Source organism: Myiozetetes cayanensis, unplaced genomic scaffold (genome assembly GCF_022539395.1).
Source record: "Myiozetetes cayanensis isolate MyiCay16 unplaced genomic scaffold, myiCay2020 scf4, whole genome shotgun sequence".
NCBI classification, from domain to species: domain Eukaryota; kingdom Metazoa; phylum Chordata; class Aves; order Passeriformes; family Tyrannidae; genus Myiozetetes; species Myiozetetes cayanensis.
In genome coordinates, this window is record NW_026087631.1 from 62,610,824 (window position 1) to 62,635,191 (window position 24,368).

General features: G+C 40.1%; 1 protein-coding gene and 1 non-coding gene across 2 annotated transcripts in view; both read left to right on the forward strand.

Moving 5' to 3' along the window:
• The first annotated feature begins 1,238 nt into the window (after positions 1-1,238).
• The window catches only part of GOLPH3 (golgi phosphoprotein 3), a 31,695-nt gene continuing 8,565 nt past the window's right edge, over positions 1,239-24,368 (forward strand). The window contains exons 1-2 of the mRNA XM_050329162.1: positions 1,239-1,611; positions 19,754-19,885. Of these exons, the coding sequence (XP_050185119.1) occupies positions 1,396-1,611; positions 19,754-19,885 (348 nt within the window). The 5' untranslated portion in view covers positions 1,239-1,395. The remainder of the gene's footprint in view (positions 1,612-19,753; positions 19,886-24,368) is intronic.
• On the forward strand, positions 7,666-7,738 carry TRNAN-GUU (transfer RNA asparagine (anticodon GUU)). Its single transcript has one exon. It is a non-coding gene; the product is annotated as a tRNA-Asn (tRNA).

Here is a 24,368-nt window from a genome sequence, read left to right on the forward strand (position 1 = left end):
TTTGAAAATGTGCTTATTGACAGCAGAGCTGAGGGACTCCATCTCTATGGTTTGAAGTCAAAACTGTTGAGAGCTCATCTGAATTCATTTGACAGGTATATGCATATATACATATATTGAATCATGGAATCACAGAATGGTTTGGGTTGGAAGAGACTTTAAAGACCATCTCATTCCAACCCATCTGCCATGGGCAGTGACACAGAATCATGGAATCAATTAGGTTGGAAAAGACCACTGAGATCCCTGAGTTACAACCGCTGACTGAACACCACAACGTCAAGTAAACCACGGCACTAAGTGCCAGGTACAGTCTTGCCTTAAACACCTCCAAGGACAGTGACTCCACCACCTCCCTGGCCAGTCCATTCCAGCGTCTAAACACCTTTGCCATGAAGAAACCCTTCCAAATTTCCAACCCGAACCTCCTCTGGTGCAGCTTAATAAGACTGTCTCTTCGTCCAGTTGCCAGTTGCCTGGGAGAAGAGACCGACCCCCACCTGGCTACAACTCCTTCCAGATTATTGTGGAGAGTAAGGTCATCTCTCAGCCTCCTCTTCTCCAGGTTAAGGAATCCCAGCTCCCTCAGCCCCTCTTCATAGGACTTGCGCTCCAGACCCTTCCTCAGCTCCATTGCCCTTTTCTGGACTTAACTCCAGGGTCTCAACATCCTTCCCGAATTGAGGTGCCCAGAACCGAACACAGCACTCGAGGTGCGGCCTCACCAGTGCCCAGTACAGGGGCACAATCACCTTCCCCGGTCCTGCTGGCCACGCACCTTCCACCAGCCCAGGATGCTCAGCCCATCCTGGCCTCGAACGCTTCCCCTGCGGAGGGAACGGGGCTGGAAGGGGCTGCGCCAGCAACCGCACAAGGCCTCGTGGCTAAACATGAATGGCCAGGCATCGGAATAGGCTGCCCAGGGAGATGGTGGAGTCACCACCCGTGGAGGCGTTCAAGAGGCGCCTGGATGTGCCGCTGGGCGACTCGATTTGGTGGCTCAGGGGTTACAGCGGCAGCGCTGGGCGGGCGGTTGGGCTGGGCGTTCCCGAAGGTCTCCTCCGGCCTCGACGGTTCCGCGATTCCACGAAACCAATCGCACTTGGAGGCGGCAGAAGCGGCGCTTCCAGCGGCCCGCACGGAGGGGCAGCGCCCGCCCCGGGCCGCGGCCGCGCTCCCTCAGCCGCGGGCTCTTTTCCGGCGCCGCCCCCGCCCGGCGCTGCCACATCCTCCGCTGACATCAGCCCGCGCCGCCATATTGAGCCGCCACCGCCGCCAGCGCGGCCGCCCCGCTCCGGCCCCGCCGCCCATGCCTGCCCCCGGCCGGGGCGCGTAGGGCGGAACGGCCCTTCCCGGCCCTTCTCCTGCCCCAGCCCCGCTGTCCCCACGCCAGCCATGACTTCCCTGACCCAGCGCAGCTCCGGGCTGGTGCAGCGCCGGACCGAGGCCTCCCGCAGCGCCGCCGCCGCCGACAAGGAGCGGGGCGCCGGCGGCGGCTCCGACGATGAAGGGCGCCGGGACGAGCCCGGCGACGACGAGAAGGGCGATTCCAAGGAGACGCGGCTCACCCTCATGGAGGAGGTGCTGCTGCTGGGCCTCAAGGACCGCGAGGTGCGGCCACGGGGGGTGCCCGGGGGCACACCGGGTTTTTGGGGGGTGCTGGGGAAGGGGAGCCGGGTGGTGCCATGGGGGGCGAGGGTGGCTGCGGTTTGGGGGGCAGAGGCGACGGGCAGGTGGTGGTGTTGGAACAGGCTCGGTGTTTTGGATGAGGTGAGGGAAATGTGCTCGGATTTTGGCAGTTCGGATCGCCCTTGGGGTGCGGGGTTCGCAGAGGGGCTGTCATGTAAATATGTTTGAGGGGACATATGCAGGGCTTGGGGTAAGATGGGGACCTGCATATGGGGGCCAGGGCCTCAGGCCAGCGTTGGACTTGGAGGCCTGAAGTGGATCTGGCACATTTATAGTCCTTCTGCCTCAACTTAGCCGTGGCTCTAATGTGGGAGACCCTTTACTCCCGTGGGTTTTGTCGGGCAGAACTCCGTGGTACTTACGGGGGTTCTCAGGTGCTCTGGGATGCTGAGCAGTGCTTTCTGCTAAGACTTTCCAGAGGAATGGACGTGAAAAATGTCTTACAATTGGGGGAGGGGGGGGTATATGACAAAAATGGGCCCTTAGTAATGAGAAGTGTGTCAAAATGAGGAAATGGCAATATTATATAATTCTGTGTTTTTACTGGTTTCATAGCCCAGTAGTTTGCTGTGAGACTGTGAATAAGTCGTTGAGGAGGGTGTACTTCTGCCAGTGTGTTGGATTTTTGTTTTATTTGAAAAAGGCAATCAATATGGAAAGCACACACGCTGCAGAATGCCAGTTCTATCAAGGAAGCAGTTTACTCTGATGTGGTGTATGATGAAGTGTAACACACCTTTATTATATTACGGATTTGATTAAGCAACCTGCCTTTTTTTAAAATTTTTTTTTTTATTTTTTTCCTTGTGTGATAAGTAAATTAATGAATTCAGTTCATTGATTTGGGTGGAAGTCTCTTGAAACTGTGCATGTTCATGAGGACAGAATAATGTGGGAGGGCAGCTGCTAAGTTGTATTTTCTTTGACATTGCGTCTAAAATAGACTTGCTAGTTAATACTGAATAAAGAGTACTTTTCCTGGTTAACATTTTCTCTTTTTACTCATGAAGGTGTCTTGGTGTATGTACCTGCTGCAATAACGTGTCTCTCTCAGATTGTATGTTTTAAGCCATATTCTTGTAGCCTCATTTTTCCAGGTGGACCTTGCCATGGCATCCTCATAGACTCAGTAGATACTCCTTGGTGTGAGCGTCCACCCGATGAAGACTTGGGCACTTAAGCATTTCTCTTTCTACACACCTGAACAGTAGGGGGAAAGTCAGGTAGGGCAAGAGATTCCTGGCAGGGTTGCCTAGGAGGTCTTACCTGTGAGAAGGTGGGATAAACTAGGTGATCTTTCAACTCTATTTTTTTTAAAATGGATTGTGTGATAAATCTGCTGAATCTGTGGGCCTTGTGCTGTAAATATTTCTAGATAGGGAGCATTATGTCTGCCTAGGAAAGAATATATAGCACAGATCTTGGTGGTATATCAAAAGGTAATAGTTGACATTGGGCCTAAAAATCAAGCTTTGCAGTGGTGTGCATCAAAGTTATAAATTATCTGACTTTGCTAAGTGCAGCAGTGGCATATGTTGCAGATGATCTTATGTTCCTTTGTATGGAAAAAGGAACTGAGTGATTACAGTGGTGTGGATATCCATAACTCCCTTGGGATTTTGCAGTGGAGACATCAGACAAAAAGAATGATAATGTTGTCTCTAGGGCAGGGGGCTTCTGTGCAGGAACTGTAGCACAACCTGTTTGTGAGCTTTGTTAGACATGAAGCACTGGGATTTAGGCTTTGTTTTTGGGTCTGCTTGTACTCCCATGTACAGGCTACACTGTATAAATTGCTAGTCTTATTTCTCCTTCCAAAACTGGAAATAAAGCTCGTTCTCCAAGAAGAATTTTTTTTTTTGTTCTCTATTGTTCTAATGATAAGTAAGCAGAGCTAGTTTACTTTACACATCTGGAAATGCTTTTTACAAAGTTGTTACTTCCAGTAAAATAGATTTACCAGAATATTTGTGTAAGACTTTCTCAAGAGAGCAGGCACAGAAAAGCAATATAGGGTCTGTAAAGTGTAACTGTGAAAAGTCTAAGGGACAGGCCAAGGCAGGTTTATGAAGTACAAGCTCAGTTGAAAGCCAGTAAATTTAAATCTGATAACATCCTTCCTTTTTATTCCAAGAGGATGAAGCAAAAGTAGTCTGCATTGGCCACAGAACATATAAGTAAGAAATATAAAAATGAGGACTCCCATTTGGCCAAAGAACATGTTTCCCTAAAAGTAGCTTCTCTCTCAGAAGAGTCACTGATAACTTTGCTTTCAGATTTTTAGGTAATTTTTTTTACAAAGTTAAACACTAAGTGAGTACAGCTTAACTTCATATAAATTGTATACAAAATAACTCACGTGTACAGAGCTACTACTTATGATTTGTGAGTGTAGGTGGAAGAACCTTTATGATGAGTAGACAGTTATTCAGGAAGGTGTTTTCAGTGATGGATTGGTTCAGTGTTTATAGATTGTTAGATATTTATGTGAATCCTGCTTTCAGAAGAGAGTGGTGGTCATGAACAGCTACAGCAAAACTTTGAGTTGTTGCCCGGTTGCTGCTGCAGAATGGGTTTGGTGATGGGAATGTCTGGCAGCTGTAAAACAAACACACCACCCCTCAAAACCATTCCTAATGTGTGAACACAATTAACTGCATTTGAACATGCTTCTTGGACACAGCCTTTTTGTTTGTTAATGCCATGTCCCCCAGCAGTTTGCCTAATTAAGTTCTACTTGATGTATATGTGTTCTCGTTGCTCTTTTCCAATGGTGTTTCCTCTTCCATGTGTATTTCTGTGTAGACGTAACTATTTCTTTATCCCAAAGCCAAGATAAGGGATATGTGCTGAAATATGTGCGTGCTTACATAACATGAGAGATGCTGTGTCCTTGGAGGAGCAGGTAATAAACTGGAAGAAAATGCATTACTAAAATTTTTCAGGGAAGCGTCACTAGAACACCTACACGTATTTGGAAACCCTTCAGAAACTCGTCTGGGAAAGGGAGTCGTGTTCATCCATTAAAAGCAGAGCAGTAGCCTGTTGCTATAGGAATGGCAGACACTCATTGAAGTAAACCACTTTGCTGTATTAGGTAAAAAAATAGCGTTATGTGTGGTATGATAGGTCAAAGCCACAGCAAAAGGAAGTTATTGTGGAGAACTACTGAAGCATCTGAGGTCATTGCTCCCAAAAGAAGGGAGAGATAAATATTAAAAGTTAGATTATAGCTTCTAAAAAATGATAGCTAAGAGATGAGTACAGGGTAGTTTGTTCATTACCGTCCCCCAGACATCTCGTAATTCAGTCCCATAAAAACTGAGAGGTTGCCAGGTGGCTGTGCCTTGTAACTGTAGCTCCACTGAAGTTCATTTAAGTTTTTTGTACACATGAAATTTATTTTCCTCTGCTTTTTGGAATTCTCTCTTAGTACTAGTCAGGAATCTGTTCTAGCTCTGTGCTGGTTCTATCCTGTACACAATTGCCAGAGCTAAACAAATCGAAGCAACTAGAGAGACCTGGCACCTACTAATATGAAATATTTATTTGATCTGTAACTAATTCCTTGTTTGCCGAAAGAATACTCATGTAAAGTATGCTGAAATAATAGCTGGGTATTGCAGTCTGCTGCAACAGTAAATATTTCATGGGGGTTTTATCCTTCCTTAGCTGAAGACTGAAATGTCATTTGTGGGAGTAAAATAATGTTAAATCTCTTTGTTAGGGACAGAAGTTATCTTGGATCTTTGTTATTTATGTTTACCCATCAGAAACTTGATTTATTGCTGAATATTTGGTTTTGCAGCATAGCTTTACATCCACATAGTTCATTTGAAGGTCTACTGCTTACAATATCTTTAATTTTATTGAAGTAAGATATGAGGGAGCTAGTCTGCCAGCTTCAGATGGGCTATTTTGTGTTGATCAGAAAAGGGCTGAAATGAAGTTTATTTATTCTTCTTAAAAATGTGTCTGTATTTGTTTCTGATTTTATATTTTAAGTCTAAAAATATTTTTGTGAAAGGTGAAATAGGAATTTTGAAAACATTCAAAAATGTGGTTGGCATTTTTCCTGCTCTTAAGATTTGACTTTGTGAAACTCATATTATGATGCAGAAGTTTGAGGGGTTTTGCCTGTGTAGTAAGTGATCAGTTTTTAAAAGGTTGTCTTTCTGTCCTTTCAAGCATTTTTTTTCCCCCTCATTAAAAAAAGTTTCAGCAACAGACTGAACGTCAACTCAGAAGCGCCCGAGTTTTGCTGGAAAATTTCTGAGACAAACAAGTGTAATATGAAGAGGCGTCTACTGGGAATTCATTCGCATTGAAGTTGAAGAATGATGTATGAATGTGTTGAAACTTGGACAAAGACATGCTTTTTCTCAAATGTTCAGGGCCTAGTAACAACAAAGTGTGTAATGTCTGTGGTGAAAAATCCTCTCTTTTGTAGTTACCCATCTTTTTGGTCTCCTTTCGTTTCATGTCTGCACACAAGTTACAGGATAGGAGAAGATAGGAGGTGTGAGAGAAGGAATACTCCAGTTCTGGTTGCTACAACGTGCAGTAAAGTGCCTCTTTACTGTGCTGCTGAGTAAATAAATCCTGCTTTGGGGCTCTTTGGGGGATATGCTGATTTGAGAGCAGCTGTATGCAATTGGTATAGTTATCTCTGCGCTTACAGCATGGCTGATCTGTAGTCTGTATTATTTTTCTGTGGATAACTTTTGAGTGCAGTGTAGTCCCTTCTTTCATGTCAAGCTGCAGGGCAAAGACAAAAGTATTGTGAAAGCCTTTCTAGTGATGCTTTCCAGTTTTTTTGAAGTGCTCTTAAAAAACAAAACTTTAACTCTAGAGTGCTCATAAAAACACACCATAACTCTTCTTCCTCTGCCTATAGCAACCTCCTTAAATTGAAAGTTTTGCATGAAGTATAGATAAGAAAGTATTGCTGCTTATTTTTAGAGCGGAAATAATAATGAAACTGAAAACTAATATTTTATATTAAAGAAGTAGTGATATTTTTTCAGGTGTTCTTTGATCCTGATGTAGTTTGAGTGCTGCAGCATTTTTGTCTCAGTTAGTCAAGCTCCATGTAATGGGACTTCCTTACAAGGCTAAATTGACCAGACTAAGTGCTACAGGCTATATATTTAAGAATGACTTTCTTATTCACGGAACAAATAATTACTACAGCACATATTCACTTCTGTGTTGCATTACTAGAGAAATGGCAGGCTAGTCTGGAGTAAATGTGTGGCTTGATTCCCTCTGCATAGCCAATATGTTTTCTCATAACTCAGTAAAGGAGGAAAAAAATCAGTCACAGCTTACCACATGCCACTTTTAGCTGGGTTTTTCCTGGCTTGCAAACAAGTCTTAGATAAATTTCAGTAACTTTCTTTCTTTCAGAAATATTCATGAAATGTTACTTCAGAGTAATTTCACATACACTTTTCAGACATAAATGTAATGAGGTTGCACATAAAATAGTGCATGTCTGGTTTCTTCCTGTGAGTGCACTGTATGTAAGCCTGGATGAGTAGGAGTCCAAGGGTGTGTGGTATTATCACTAGTATTGTGCATGCCAAGTCTCCCTCTCTCCTCCAGGATATCCTACACCAAACTACTGCATCTCAACATTTTTGCCCCCACCCCCTGTTTGTGATGGACCATTGAGTTAATAAAATAGTATTCCTTGTGAGCTAGATCTTTATGATTGGAGAGGTGTTACACTTAAAGCTCTTTTATTATTTGTGGATGTTACAGGATTTATTCATCTCACTGGGAAATTGGTCTGTTGGGCTTTTTGCACATCTTTCTGTTGCTGATACTCTTAAGCACTTGTAAGCTGCTTTTTTGCTGTACATTTTCTAGTCATCTGCCTTTATGGCCTTGCTAGATAACATCATGTGGTTGTGTTGTTTACAGAGTCCTTGGCTGCCAGGCTTTTGTACATGGGTTGTACCAGGAAATGGAGCCCCTGGTGGTCTAGTGGTAAGGGTGCGGCGCTGTTACCGTCGAGACCCGGGTTCGATTCCCGGTCAGGGCCACTCCCGGGCAGGTGGAGCTCGTTAACCCTTAAAAAGGCAATCCATCTACGTCCTAAGGACCTCGCTGCCACCGTCCAAGCTCGCTTGGCCCCGGCAGATGAACCTTAGGATTAAAGGGTGGGCTCAGTTCCGCGCACACTGTGTCTCACCTAAAAAATCCAGTGCGCAGGCTGGAAGGTGTAAAGACCTTCCCCGGATCTTCGCTCGCGAAGACTGGCCATTATTATTATTATTATCCAGGAGCTTTGTATTTACAGCATGTAAGTGCACATTGCACTTCCATTTTTTTTTAATTCAGCAGACACTTGACTTTACTGCGGCACTTCCACATTGGACAGTCTCTACCACGAGAGAAGCATTCCATATGTATTGTGTTGTAATTTCAGTATATCTTCTGTATTGCACAGTGGAGAAGGCAGGTGTATAACACTTACTGTCTAGGTTGAGGTAAATGCCAGGTGGATGTTCTGTCTGCAGTAATCACTTAGGAAGGGCTAACAACAACTACTTTGCCTGTGCTGGGTATTTAAATGGGACCTCTGCTTTAGCAGCTTCTGCAGATTTTAGCTGAGATTTTCACTTCACAGTTAGTTAGTATGTGTTAAGTACTAACTGGAAGAACTTGTTCCTTTGAGTGTGAGAACAATGCAGTAAGAGGATTTTTTTTTTTTTTTTTTTTTTAATCTCATAATGAATGTTGACATGGCATTATTATGAGATACTCTGTTTATTAAAAATTGTTTGCACCTGTACAAGTGAAACAGGTGAGAAACCTGTTCAGAATAGAACAAACTGAAAGGAAGCTAGGAGGGGTTTAGACAAAGAGAGGAATCTCTATCCATTATGTACATTTTTTTTTCTGAGACCCAAGACATGACTCTGGAAGTTCACCCACACTGAATGGCCAAATGTAGAGTCCTCAAAATTAAGCATTGTGCAGCTCCCCAAATTTGTAATAACAGTGCTTTACGCAGTGTGTTAAACTGTGACTGCTGTAGAAGAACAGATGGAAGAGAGGGGTAGCTGTTTTATTTGAGGGCAGATACATTGTATGTGTAAGCCTGGAGGAGGGAATTATAGTTTTAATTAATGTGGCCTCGTTAGTCAAAGTTAGTGAAACCTCCAGCTTTACTTAGTCAGCCAATAATGGACCTGCTTTGTCTGTACTAGAAGGACTTAGCAGATTTAGGTTTTTCCTACGCTTTTTTAAGAGAAGTGTACTGGATCTGGCTGGAATTGAGTTAATTTTTGTCGTAGGACAGCCAGTATGGTGCTGTGGTTTTGATTTTTGACTGATACAGTGCTGATAACATACCCCCTGTTTTTTCTGCTGCTGAACAGTGTTTGTACAGTCTAAAGGCCACCTCTGTTTCTCACTCTGCCACCCACTCCCCTCGAGGATCAGTAGGTTGGGGTGTACAGGGGGGGCAGCCAGGACAGCAGACCCAAAATGACCAAAGGGGTACCCCGGTGGTAGGTGGTTATAGCTTGGGGACTGCCTGGACATCGGTCTAGTTGTGGGAGGCAGTGAACGAGTGTTTTGCCTTTTCACTTCTGCTCTTCCTTTTCTCGCCCCCCATCCTGCTGAGGTGATTGGGTGAGCAGTTATGTGGGACTTAGCTGCAGCCAGGGTCAGCCCACCGCTAGGAGACACTAAATATGCACAAGGTGTGTGCTGTAAGCTTCTGAGTTGTTAGCAGGATCTGAGCTGTTTTTCTGATCCTGCTCTATTGGCTTACTGCTGTGGGAAGACTTGTTTTTTTGAGTGAACTATCTGGCATAGGCATCATTTCTAATTAAACATTTCTTTCAAATAAGTGTCAGATTTTACACTAAGTGACAATAGCTGGTAGAGTAGAAATCAGTTTGTAGAAATCAGAGATATTGGACAAACTAATTACATCTTTATTTTGCACCAATATAGAGAACAGAGATTGGATCCTTATGGAAAGTGGATTTGCAAGAACCATGCAAATATTTGAAGTCATTATCTGCTTGTATATAGACTTAATCATGATAAAAGTTGGGTTTCTAAGTTTATCTTTTCATTTCTAAATTAACAGACTTTTAAGTGTTGATTTAATCAGATGTCTCATAAGGGTTCAGCAGTGTGCATGTGTTAGTTGCCTGGTCCTCAGTAAAGTTGGGGTTTTTTTATTATCTTCATTTTAATGAGAGAGGTGTCTGTGTAAAATATACCTGTATATGTGCTTGAAAAAGTGGGCAATACCATTTGGCTTTAGTGCTTTCAGCAGTTGACAGCAGTTGCTGTTTGTTATTTATTCTTAAATGCAGTGGCAGGTTAATCAAATACCTGACAAGTTTCTTGTCAACAGTACTGTGCTTTGTAGAATGTGTATGCATGCTTTCCTGAAAGATTTCTAGTGTTTGACTGTCAGAACACTCCAGAGATTTCCCTCACTAACTTATCTTCTATTTATAACTAGAGTACAACTTATGTTCCAGTAAAATGGCTAATGATTTCATTTGCATCAAAAGAGGAAATCAAGAGGGACTGGAGTCAGACATCAAAGCCCTCACATTGTAGTATTCCAATAATAAACACTGCTGCACTCTGGCTTGCATTTTTTTCTTAAACAGATACTAATGTTCAAAAGTTTCATATTTCCTGCAAGCTTCTGTATTGAGAAAGTGATGGCTTACTTCAAAGGCCAGATTTGCAGTAAAGAGCTAGTTAGGTATAGTTTGGCAAATACCTGTAATCCCGTGTGAAGATGATTCCAGTTTATTTTAATTGCAAATGACTTGAAGTTTGAGTATTTTTCCTTTGACACATGAGAAAATCCAGAGTATTCCTCTAGCAGGTGTTTTACTTGAATATTTTTTTTATAATTCACAAGTTTTGGGCATCTTGTTTTTATCTTTCATCTTTTATTATTAATTTTGCTGGGGACACTAAATGAGGAGGAGCTGTTGGCTGCCTGAAAGTCAGAGAGATCTTGCAGAGAGACCTTAACAAATTAGACCAACTGTATGAAGGTTAATGAGGGCAAGTGCCAGGTTTGCTTATGCTGTGAAGCCTCTTGCATCAATATCATGAAAGAAAAGACTTTTTTTTAAATGTACCTTATTATAATCTAAGGTATAATCTAAGAATGATGTGATTGAAGCTTTTAGGTTTGACTGAAAAAATCAGGTGTCAGATTTGTTAGACAAATACTTAGTGAAATATGCTCAATATTGAATTAAGCATCTGTGGCATCAATTTTGCTGACTCCCATCCCATTCAAGTGATTCAAAATGTGTATTAGTTGTTCCTTATAAAACTATGATGTTCCTAAACGACTAACTTTTAAGAGTTTTTTCTATCTGAAGAATCCATAAACTTACTGCAGTAACTCAGTTACTGATTTTGCTTTGCCTGAGAGTTCTGCTTATAGTTGTGTTATCACAAAGAAGAGATTTACTTACCTGTAACGATATCAGGCAGTTTTTCTTTCAGCAATCAGCGGTTCCAACCAGCATTTTTACTTTTTAAAAGGGATAGGCATGACAGAATCATGTGCAGGTGTTGGAAGCCAGTGTCCAGTTACTGTTCTTTGTCCTCTCCTTCCACTGTCAGCTGCTACCTCCTTTTAATTCAAGAGGACTTGTTTCTGTCATAGAGGAGTGCTGGTGATAGATGCATTTGGAATTCTTGAAATTAAGCTTTTGGGTCAACAGAAAGGATTGAAATTCTCTGCTAAAACATAACTTATAATAAACCCTTTTGTTACACTTTGCCTATTCTTCCTGATTATATTTAGTATTTTGCCTATTTGGATTTGGGAATAGCCTTAAGGAGATGTGTTGTAGAAGTTCTTCAGGTGATGTGCTTTCAAAAATCCAAAGTAATACTAGAAGTTGTAGAGAGACTACATAAAGGAAAGAGTATATTAAGATGGCTCTTGTCTTTTTGGGGAATATGATAGCCCTTTGTTTTTCAGTCTCTTCGTTAAAACCGAAATACTTTTAGGGAGTGTTTGTTATCAGCAGTCATAGCTGTGGAGCAGATTAGAGTTGTAAAGTTGTTTGCTACCCACTCTTAGGTTGGAGATAGGATGTGAGGGGAAGGAAGCAGACATCTGACATGAAAACTGGGACAGATCAGGGTTCCTAATAACTCTTAACCTGCTGCAGTGCACCTGGACAGTGTGTGCTCTTAGTCCTTTCCCTTCTGTCCTCCCCAGCTGTCTTTTCTGTAGATAACAAAACTATTATTTCAGAGAGGAGCTCCTTGACTAAAAAATGGACAGTTCTTTTGCAATTGTAAGACCTTTATGAAATTCAACTTGCCACAGCACATATTTCGAGATAAATTGTCTCTGCCTGCCTTTTGCAGTAGGTTTCAAATGGGTGACAGACAAGGATTTTAGATTATTATGTTCTGTCTGTACTTTGTATTAGCTAATAATAGGCTCAAAGAACTTGCCATTTCTTCTGAGAATTGGAAAGGGATGCTATTGCTGTCCTGTCAGATTTAAGTAATATAACTTTCTGATCATCAGGTTAATCACTGTCAAGGTCCAAAGCAGAGATCTGAAAAATAATGATGAATATAGTGCATGATACCTTAAGCTTTATGCTTTTTATATTTTCTGAGCAGATTGTACCCATGAATGGCTTCAGTACAGGTACACCAATAGCATGCAATTATTTTTTTCTTGCCCCCAGTTCGTTATCACAAAGACTAAGTGAACAGTTCTATCTGTAAGGATTCAGGTTATGGAAACTATTCAGGTTTTGCATGCAGTTTGCCCATTGAGGTGTGGGTTGTCACTGAAAGGGGGCTCTTGCCTTTTGCTGTCTGTCCCAACCACATTTTGTCCCTTTCCCCTGTGTCTGAAATTTGTTCACCAGTGTGGTGCATCAGGTGAGGGAACTGACCATTAGCTCTCAGACACGAACACTTTCACATCCGGCTTACTACTCAAATGCTGCTGTGGGCTCAAGAGAGAGAATGGCAGTGTGCTTCCGTGGAGTGAAAAAATACTTTGTCTTCAGCAGCAGCTCAGGCTTTGTTGGAGCTTTCTTGGGTTTAGCCCTCAAAGGGCTAAAAATGAAGACACGGGGGAGGATGTACCTTCTCTAATTACGTGGCATGGATAAAATGAGATTGATTGGAAAGGTCACTAAAACTGAAATTAATCTCTTCAAGGAAAAAAGTGATATTTCAAAAGAGATGCTCGAGCTGGCAAAACAATTAGACACTGGGATATTGTTTTGTCCTCAGTATCTTTTCCTGCCTTTTGCACCCTGGTGTTTCTCTCTACGACTTTTAGTACTTCTGAGAAAAAGTCTGAATTTATGTATGCGTAAAACATGAGTCTTTCTCCGAATTGAGATAACTATGCAAAGTAAGCAGGCACATTCACCCTTTGTGACACATGCTGTGTGAATGCTAGACATAAGTAGGCTCTCTGTGCTATTCAACATGAAAATCAGTTCATATATAATTTATACCAGCAGATGACTCAATTTACCTTGTCTAATCCAGCAGATGGCCTAAAATTGCTTTGAAAGGTTTTTTTTCCAAGTTCCACGTTCCCTTTAGTTAGTCTATCTCAGACAACACATCTCTTGATGACAGTTTCTTCTGTTTTCTTTTGAACAGTAGAACTGGACCTTGTATGTTTTACAGATCTCCAGAATGTATTTTCGTTATACTGGCATGTGTGTTTGGCGAGGACAACTAATTGGACCTGGAGATGATTGTCCTCAGTATTTCCCATGATGCCAGCAAGCACAGAATACTTTCTAGTCTGTCATCTGTGTTTTTTGAGAACATACTGTAAAAATAGTCTGCCACATATTGGAAAGAAGAGATAGCAAGAAACCCTTGTTTGGGAAAGCAACACTTTTTTGTGTATAAACAAACCAATAGTTTTATGTTTCAGAGCTTTTATATTGCTACCCCAACACAATGTTTGAATGCCATCTATGCAGAAGTAATAAAAGTAATAATAAAGTCCAGAGAGTTTGAGAAGTCTTATTTTTCTTATTTGCATCATCCAAGTAGGGCCTGCTGAATTTTTTTCTCTGAGATACTCTTCTAAAGGAGAACAGGGTACCTGTAAATTCAGAATTTACTGTTCACTAATGTGAAAGCTTTCTCTAATTTAGATTGTGCCTCCTAGGTGAGAAACTCTGAAGTTAGGGATTTCATGTGTGTTGCATAGACTGTGAGATATATTGCCTCAGAGCTGGGACTTCCAAACTTCTAAGGAACAGTGATTGTTTATTTTTGCTTTCTCTTAATTTCCAAATTGGCCCAGCTGCCATGGCTGAAAGGGATTAAAACAGCATTTTATTTCTTCTGTCTCTACATGAAGTTTTAGAAATGGCATTATTTACCAAATTTCAAAGTCTTTTGTTTTGTTTTTTTTTGTGTGTGTGTCTTTCATAAAAGAAGAATTTGGAATTTCCTGAGAATAGGAATTCAGGGGTTTGAGTAGCTGTAGTGATGTTTCTCCTTTAGGAGGTTCCTTTGAATTGTTTGGTTTATTTCAGTTTGTTTACCACAGGTTTTTTGTTTTGCTTTTTAAGTAGAGGGTGCTAGGTGAGGGTCTAAGGAGTATTTTCAAGTTCAAATGTAAAATGAAAAGGCTTTTAGTAAGAGGAGTGTAGGCTGGGCAGTGTTACCAATGCATTATCCCAGGAAAGCTCTTCTGTTGTGGTTCTTCATAAATGTATAAATTGAGGCTGAGTCAGGTCCAAAACTTTGACCTAACACTGACCTGTGACACTGAATATGAGTCTGGATCTGAGAACAGGCCTGAGGGGCCTGCTGTGCTAAAATAAAGAAATACTGTATATTTTCTTTTTATTGAGTAGGCTGTTGTAACCCACAAGTTACCTTCATAGACTACTACATGACTTTTGATGCTTTTTTTGGAAGACTGATAAAGCTGATTTCCATTTGCAATGGCTCTGTGGTCTGCAAAGTAATCTGTAATAGCACGAGACTCATTGAATTAGAATGCATGGGCTACAGTGTTCTTTAAATAGATGGTGTTAACCAAGTAAGTTAAACACCTCGTATTTATTTATTATATATTATCATGTGTGTATTTTGAAGCCTCAGGGTTGTACTCTTCAAGCATTTTTCTCTTCTTTTCTCTTGAATCTGAGAGATTTTCATGGGGTTTTCACTCTTCCCTCCTTTTATCTGATCTGTGCCAGGTGTAGTGGAACTGCTGCTCATCTATTCTGAGTTAACTGAAGAAGTGGAGAGAGTATGTGTATATCTTCTCTCCGGAAAGAGATTTTTAGTAACTGATGCATAAAACAATGTAACCAAAAGATTACCTGGTTTTTTGTACTCTGTTTTATTAAGCAAGTTTTGGGTTTTTTCAACTTCACTCTCTAATCCATTAAAGATGACACGATTATATTCTCTCATGGTTATATTACAAGATTATGTTCTCTGTCAATAGAAATGTAAAATGGCATCTGCAATTTAATTGCATTTTTTGCACTGTTACTGCTGGGAAACAAAATAGTGATGTTTGTGGGGTATACCTTCAGGTACATCTGGTCATGTTAGTCTTGTCATTCTGATTTTTTACATGCTTATTAAGTTATAGTGGTCATTGCTGCAGTGCCTTACTGGGTCAGAGATAAAGAGTTAAACCTTTTCTTAAGGGGAAAAAAAAATTTAAAATAATCTTTGAGTTAAAAAATCTGTCGAGTAATTTACGGATTTAAAGAGGCAAGGTAAAAGCAGGAAGTGGAAGGGAAGGGCCTTTGTTAGGCAACTGGCTATTTAATATGTAAGAATTTCAAGTGGTTAATGTATAACTGAACAGGAAGACCTGTGTGAGCTGGAAGTTGGGTAGAAGGAATGGTAACAGGAGAGAAGGTGAATAAATGCCGCAGGAGGTGGTGGAAAAGAAATGGCCTAATGAACATGGATTTTGAATAACTTGTTCTTAAAGCAGAAAGAGGATCTTAGTCTTTAGCTCTGTGCTTTGCCATGTCTGGGTGGAAAGTCTGAGCTTTTGAAGTTAATGTGATAGAAAGTTTTTGGTGTAAACTTTTTTCTTATTTCCCTTTATGCTTGTCTAGCAAAACTAGTTTTTACTGGAAAGTTTCTAGGTCAGGTCTGGTGAAAAATGCTATGTTTGTGTAAATAAACATGACAGTTGTAAACATTCTTTTGATCTTTGAGTCATTGTAGATTTAAAATTTTGTCTTGCAAGCTATTCATAGCCTAAAGTGCTATTCTGGTGTGATTGCTGTCAGATAAAAATAATTTCCTGCTTTGTAAGCCTTCCCCCATGCTGCTTAGCAACTTTAATGAAATAAGTATTTCTTTGAGCTAGGAAGTTTATAAGACTTGCAGGAAGATGGATAAAGTAAAAATACACAGTGTTGTATTTGTGAGAAAACAGCTGTTTAAAAGCATTAAGTAGTGGAATGAGTTGCATTTATAAATAGTGTTTGATCTTCAGTCGTGTATTGAGACTGTTAGGTGTTTGGAATAACAGAACAGTGTTAAAAAACATACCCCTGTCTTGTTCCATAAGCAACGGCCATGTGGTGTTCAGGGAATGACAACTCCTTCAGTGTGAGTTGGAGCTGTGAGAACTTCAGCTGAGTGGGAGCTTCCTGGTCCATGTGTGGTGTACAGATCCATTGCTGTCTGTCAGACTTCATTATTAGTCTTGGTTTTTAAAGGATTAAAAAACTTTTTGCTCCCAGTAAAAACAGTTGAATAGAAAGAGAGAAAAGAAGTTGGCTGTTGACTTTTCTAACCTGTGAGCTGGCTTCATTTACCACCTTTTAGGCCTTGTTTCCTTTACAAATAATAAAGTGCATTATTCTATACTGCCATTCTGACCCTCCATTTATTATTATTATTGTTGTTGTTGTTGTTGTTATTATCCACCCCTTTGTTTCTCTTTTGTGCACCTTTTTCTGCTTATGCTGTATGCCATTTAAAGTAAACAGAGTGTCAAGAGGGTGTTTGCAGCCTTGAAGATAAGTGTCTCCTATTCAGTTTCTTGTAGTTCAACAAGTATGAGTTAAAGGATGAGTTAGACTATTGTGTGCTAAATTGGTGTTCTGTGAAGATTCCTTTGATTGTCTGGTATCTTTGCAGTAGGTGTCAAAAACAATCAGTTCATCTATTTGAACAATCTGGAAAGATAAGTCTAATTGAAGAATGCTCAGGATTACACAGACTGTTATAAAATATCTCCTTCCTAATTCTGTTAGTAGCAGTGCAATCTGTGTTTATGGAAATAAGATGTTCCTTCTCTAGAGGAAGGAGCCTGCAAACTCATCTTGGAAGAAAAAAGAAAAAAAAAAGGAAAACAAGAAGATGGTGACACAATATGTATTCTCATGACTTTAATATCATCTAATCCACCAGAGCAAGCGGTTCCATTTATGAAGAATATAATCTCCTTGAGCTGTCTTTCAAGATCACTTGATTAGAAACTGTTGGGTGGTTGTGCAGTCTCCATTCTTGGAGCTTTCCAAGTCTTGCTTGAATAGAACCCTGAGCAACTTGACCTGAGTACAGCAGGAAGTTGGACTAGAGATCTGCGGTGGTGACTTTGAACCTGAGTTATCTTACGATCCTGTATTTCTCAATAACCCACAGCCTGTGGCCATCTGTGCTGATTAACTACTGGGGCAGAGGAATTTACATCTGATGATGGCTGCAGGGAGTGGTGTTGTTAATGTCACTGCATTGAAAACTAGTAATTTAAAAAATAAATTCAGTTTTCATGACTAAACAAAGGGGAAGAAACATCAGCACTTCAGTTGTTTGCATAATAGTATAATACTTTTTGTGAATAGAAAGGAGTATAAATGTATTGTGCCCGGGAGTTTGTGCAGTCGATTTTTAGTTTGTGCAGTCGATTTTTAGTTTGTGCAGTCGATTTTTAGTTTGTGCAGTCGATTTTTAGTTTGTGCAGTCGATTTTTAGTTTGTGCAGTCGATCTTTAGTTTGCGTATGTGTTGTCTGATTTCAAAAATTATTATTTAAAGAAACTGATTGGAAATAGAATGTAGGAGTCATATCTCTTCCACCTCAAGCAAACACTGCACTTCATCGTGCATGTTATTTGGCAAAGAAACATTTGGTGCCAACCAAAGTCTTTATTACAGTATGGGAGTATAGGAGTAGTTGAATCTTACCAAGTGTCAACACTTGAGTGAAAGGCTGATTAGATAACTTCTCAAATGCCTCTCCAACCTTATATTTATGGCGTTTTAAATAAATACCTCTGGCATATTTCAGCAATTACTTTAGGGATTTCAGAGCTTTAGTAGACTTTTCAGAAGTGTTGGTCCTCTATATAATACAGCTCTTGAAAAGAGATAAGTGGAAGCAAGTCTACCACATTCCGGGAAATCTGTACTTGATGGCATTAGTTAGGAACTGGTTTGTAAGTTCAGTGCACTTAGGATGTGTGTGTGTCTTGTATCTCTATACACTGGCAGCTTTTATCTGCAAATAGAATAAAGTTGAATTGCTGTTGATTTAAGGTTGTCTTTGTTATTGGTCAGGATAAATTTTATGAAAGGGAGAGCTCTCTCTTACCCCCTACCCCTTGTCTTGTTTACAGCACCTTTCTCTGAAGTATATCAAAGTGAATGTTTTCAGAAGTGCATCACTAGAGGAGTTTTGAAAGCACTGTATGGATCATACCAACTGTTTCTGCAGACATTTTTCAAAAAACAAAACATTTTTCAAAAAACCAAGGCATATTTCAAAAAAACCAAGACATGTTTCAAAAAAACCAAGACATGTTTCAAAAAAACCAAGACATGTTTCAAAAAAACCAAGACATGTTTCAAAAAAACCAAGACATGTTTCAAAAAACCAAGACATGTTTCAAAAACCAAGACATGTTTCAAAAAAACCAAGACATGTTTCAAAAAAACCAAGACATGTTTCAAAAAAACCAAGACATGTTTCAAAAAAACCAAGACATGTTTCAAAAAAACCAAGACATGTTTCAAAAAAACCAAGACATGTTTCAAAAACCAAGACATGTTTCAAAAAAACCAAGACATGTTTCAAAAAAACCAAGACATGTTTCAAAAAACAAAACATTTCTCAATGATTTTGTTTTGGCTTAGATACTCAAGTATTAAAAAATGTGCAAGAACACTTGACTAATCTGTGGGTAAAATAGAATTCTTTTTAAAACATTTTTGGGGTCATAAGTATTAAACAATGGAGTCCAAAGTCAGTGCATATATCTTTCTAGATACTGATTAGTAAATGTAGTGGGTTAAATGCTCCCTTCTGCCATATAAGCAGACAGTTATCAGTGCAGAAATAGAGATGAAAAAGCATGGTAGGTGTGATGTGCTTTATAGAATAAAGGTGTTTTGCAGTTTGTATAAGAACTGTATGCTTCAAGTTTTAAAAATACATGCTTTCAAAGGGTTTAAATGGTAAAGGAGTGGCTATTCCAATTCTTTAAAAACTTTTATCTTTTAGTTTACTATATTTGAGCTAAAAAAAAAAATCAGTTCTTTTGATTTGCGCTGATTTCTGTTTCCAGTATACTCCATTTCTGTTTCCAGTATACTCCATAGTTTACTTAGTATCCATTTTCAAGTTATTGTTGCCTTATCACTGCCATGTTGTTTATGCATTTAAAATCATGTTAATATTTCTTACTAAATTTAGATGAGTCTGTGATGAGCCAGTAAAGCCAAATGCTTGATGTCTTAAAAATGCAGTAAGTGCATTGTGACCACGTATAAACTACACTTTATACCTCACAGTTCTTGGTATCACCCTCTTTCATTCTGTATCATTTTCCTGGTGCTTCCCTGTTCTTCAAAGAGCAGAGACTTGAGTGTCAAAACTAATAGAGGGTGAGTCTGTTCCTCTTTCATGCTTTCAGGGCAGGAACTGCTGACTAGTGATGCCACTTCAGAAGTGTGTGAAGGCAGGAGAACTGCTTGAAGAACTTAGTAAGCCCCTTTTGCTGTTTGCTTTCAGGTGGAGGAGATATCTGACTGTGTTTCATTCTTCACAGGGTTACACATCTTTCTGGAATGATTGCATCTCCTCAGGATTGCGTGGCTGCATGTTAATCGAATTGGCATTGCGGGGGCGTCTTCAGCTGGAGGCGTGTGGAATGAGGCGTAAAAGTCTGTTAACCAGAAAGGTAAGGGGAGGAAATGATCACATTTACTTGTGTCAAGCAGGTAATACAGGACCTCTGAATTGCAGCTGGTTCTAAGAAAGAGACTGGATTTTTTTTTTTTTTTCTTTACATGAGAATAATGATTCTGAGTAGTGATCTAAGTTGGATGTGCAAAGTTGGAAAGTGTTTCAGCGGTGAGATGAGGTGCCTTGGAAAATCTTCGGTAGTTGTTCTGTGCTCCTGTTGGTTCCTAGTAGTGTTGGGAGTCTTGCACCAAGAGATTCCTGTTGGCAGTGGCTCTGGCAGGGTGGGGTGGCAGCGGTTACTGCGGGGAGCCAGGAGCACCCGCTGTAGGAACTGGGTTTCGCAATGCCGGTGGGATGTGGGTTGAGGCTGAAAGGAAGGGATAACTGACAGCCTGCCAGATGTGTCCTGCAAGCCAGAAGTTCTGGTCTACACAATGCTGCAGTCTGTGCTTGCAGTGCATGGGGAGGAAGCCGTCCTTGCACCTGGGGCCCCTGAGAACACGAAAATGCATGTAATTTAAACATGTGACTAGTGTGTTAAATTGGTTGTACTCCCTGACTGTTAAAATGGCCACATTTTCTAAGGTCCTTTATTGAATTAAACTGAATATTTGAGGCCTTTATTTGTTACTTTTACCACTTTGGTAAGGATTTTTCCTTTGTACAGAATGTGCAAAGTCACAGTCTTTGAAGAATTTTTACTTCATCAGCATTAATGGATACTTGTAAAATAAGCCTATTGAAAACATGGTCAAATGTTGTCTGTCCACCACAAATAAATTCTCTTATAGCACATTTCCCAGTCAATATTATCTTTTGCTTAAATTTTAAGGAAAGCTTATGCATTCCCCAGCCTTTTCCCAGCTTCCTCCACTTCAGAAAAATTGAAGCTCTGTTCAGACAAACAGCACCTTCTTCTTTTAGCCCCATTTAAGCATATTCAGCATTGATTAGTTTGCACATTTTTTTTCCCTCTAGAGCTTTTGGCTTCTTAGGCATTCAGTAATGTTCTTTAGGGGTTATTTTCGTTCTGTGCAAACCTTGTCAGCTCTATCTGCTTGAAATATTAACTGTGGGGTTGTTGGGATTTTTAGGAAAATAACAACAATGTTTTAGGAAAAATAACCCGTGTGTGTATTCACTGAAGAATAGAAGCAAAATTATTTGCTCCTTTTGTGATGGCCCGGGTTGTGTTTGGTTTTTGTTTGTTTGTGGTTGCGTGTTTTTTGTTAAAATTTTGTCATGCGGTTTTGGGGTTGGGTAGATGTGTTTGTTTAAAGCGATCTCAAACCTACCTGATATTGGAGGTTTTCTTCTTTCTGCTGTTGTAAGGCATTCGAGATACCTTTTTTTTTTTTTTTTTTCAGCCAGGAGGATTCTATGAAAAAGTTTGTAATTAAAATTGTAAATGAAGACTGGTTTCTGCTCAAGTATTTTCCTGCAAATAAAATCCCTAATTGTACCACCTCCCTCAATTTAGAAATAATTCTTGTGAATGACCTGTGCTGTTTTGTACTTTATTTGAAGCTTTCCATTAACACCAGATTTCAGTCTTGTTTCTGTGTTGGCTGGATTTAAATGCCTCAACTCTGTCCTCCTTGTCCTACTTCTGCAGACTTTGCTCCCTATGCCCTTGGCTTTGGCTGTGAATTAAATAATGTGCTCAGTAAGTGGAATGAGCTGTCTAATAATATACCTGAGGTTGTGATTCCCTGGCAATATTGTTTTCCATAGCTTCTGCCTCGCAGGAGATCCCTCTTTCTCCTTGCCCCAGGTCCATCTTTGGATTTAGTGGGAAGATGAAACCTCCTTAAAACTCAAAGCTTTGATTTGTGAATCAAAACCCTCCATCTTCAAGCCATGGTCTGAAGGGAGGATTTTAGGCTTGGGTCACTTCAGCCAATGCTGCAGCTGGGAAGGGTAGCCCTGTCCATGTGAAGAGACTTATTGGAGTCTCTCTCTCAAGTTATTATTATTTTGCACAGCCTTACCAGCCTCTGGCTGAAAATGAATTCACTTTGATGGGTTTAGTTTTTATGTAAGTCCTCTCTTGACTTTGTCATCAGGCACAGGTGACTCTGCTGGTGCAGGTGATGAGGTGCAGGCAGTTCTTAGGGCAGTAGTGAGGGTTTATAATCAGCCAGCTGTGGCCTTGATCAGAGGAATGGTAATTGGTAATGATTTCCACTTCAAGCCTTACATCAACTTGATCTTTGCTCATAATATTTTGCAGTGTTTAGGACAGAACTTCAGGGTGGATCGAGATGCATTAAATCCATGATGAAATGCCGTAGAGAGACAAGTAAGACTGAGAAAGGAGTCCACAAGGACCTGGTGGACTTTGAAACTGGATAAGATGTCTTATACATTGCAACATCCTTATAAATTTGGCTTAAGAGTGTGTAGTCACTGCATTGTGTTGGAGTTCTATGTACCGGGATCAATTTTAGAAACAAATGATTGAATGTTGAGGTTTGCAAATGGAAAATGGTACTCTGCATTGCCTCAGAGCTTCAGAAAGCAAACCAAATCAACAGAGTTATCAAAAGCAAAATTAATTCCAACAAATCCTTGGCAGATTTACTAAAATATTTTATTGCTAACAATTATGAGCAGTTCACGCATGATTGAAACTAAACAATGAAGTTAACTTAAAAATCAACTCAGAAAGGGCTTAATCTTTAGCTTTGCTGAATTGCAAAACTTCATTGTGAAAAACATAAATATTCTGTCTTATTGAAATTTTCTCAGTAGATGAATACCAGACAATTCTAATACCTGATAAATCACTGAAAAATATGAATAAAGTGATTTTTTTTGAAGTCAGGCTGAAGACCATCATCTCTGAAAAACAAGGATCTTCGATTCTTTCTCTACCTTAGCTCCCCTTGTGGAAGCTTAATCTTCTGTTGTGATTAAATTCATGAGATCCCCCAAACCTATTTGATTTCCCACTCTGAAGAGAGTTAGTCAAGAAGGATTCATCACTTAATCCTTCAAGTAAGAGCAGATCAATGAAGACAAAGAGGTGTCTGGGGCTGCTGCTGTCGCCTGTTGCCTGTCTCCATGCACTGGGAAGGGGAGGGGAAGAGAAATATTATGAAAGTGAACTGAAATACTTTTATTTGAAGGGAAGGATAATCAGAAGAAACTGATGTGGATATTCAGTGTAGCAGAGGAGTGAGGAGAAACAGTATTTGGCTGCAGAGAACTTGGTAAACCTGGAAAGAAAATCCCTGCATTGTGGCTTCAAAAGAGCTTATGGAGTCCTGAGTTGAACTGAGGCCCCTGTGCTCCTTAGAGCTCTTTCCTATAAATGCCTGTTTATTTAGGCTTCTATTGTCATGGTGCATTATATTCGTGCTGGCTTCTTAAACTTCTATGCAGTGGAAAAAAAAAGTATTTTAACTCCCCAATAAGCAAGGGAAGCTATTTTCTAAACTTAAAAAAAAAAGGAGAAATCATTTTCTTACATCTTAGACTTAAAAGCATTTTTAATCTCTTCAATGAGGTTTGTTTGTTTTTAAGAATAAATCAGATTAGAAAGAGAACTTCACATCTTACCTGCTAAAATGAGATGGTGAGTACCAGGTACCACCTGCAGCAGGGTGGAGAGATGCAGTGTAACAGAGCTTACTGTGAAACTAATCATATGAGACACTTCAAAGAAACTAAAATACTGCTGGAACGTCAGCTTTGAAAAGAAGTAAAGATGACTAAGTTGGCTGGTTTTAGGCTAATTATTAAAGGAATATCTGAAAGGTGCCTATTAATATCTGCAGCCTAGCAGCTTAAAATCCCAGCTTGAAGTGTGCTCCTAATGAAAGAACAGGCACTTCCAAAAGTTCAAAATCTTGGTACAAAACTGGAAGGTGTGCAATATAATTATATGTGGTTAATAAAGGTTTTCAGTGATGCCGTGCAAGCTTGTGAATCAGAAAGATAAATATGTATTGTTGTGTGCTTCGTTTCAAGTAGGGATTTAAATGCAGATGTGTTCTTAAAACTGAATATCTGAAGTTTATGTTGGAGTGATATCCAGCTCCCCAAAATGGAGACCTGGGCATCATCTCAGGAGTCCATCTAGTCTGGATGCAATAACAGATAGTGAGGTTTCTCTAGTCCCTCGTTGGCAGATGTTTAGTCTTAAAATTCTCCACTGCTGAATGCAGTTCAACAACCAGGTTGTTTTAATTTGCCTGTTGAAGTTTTTGAGAGTGTGCTCCACATCTTCTGTATTTCCAGACTAAGCTGATAGCTTTTATATTTGCCAGAGTAGTCTCCCTAAACTTCTGTTACCCTCTTTGTAAAAATAACTCTCTTTTTAGATCTAAATATACTTTTTAGCCTGGCATTGTGGGCTGGTTCATTCTTGCCAATTTTTATTGGAAGTCTTCATTTCTGTGCTTTATATCGACCATCAAAATTTGAAATAGCATTCCAGCTATGACCTGTTAGGTAGTCACAGAGATCTCTTC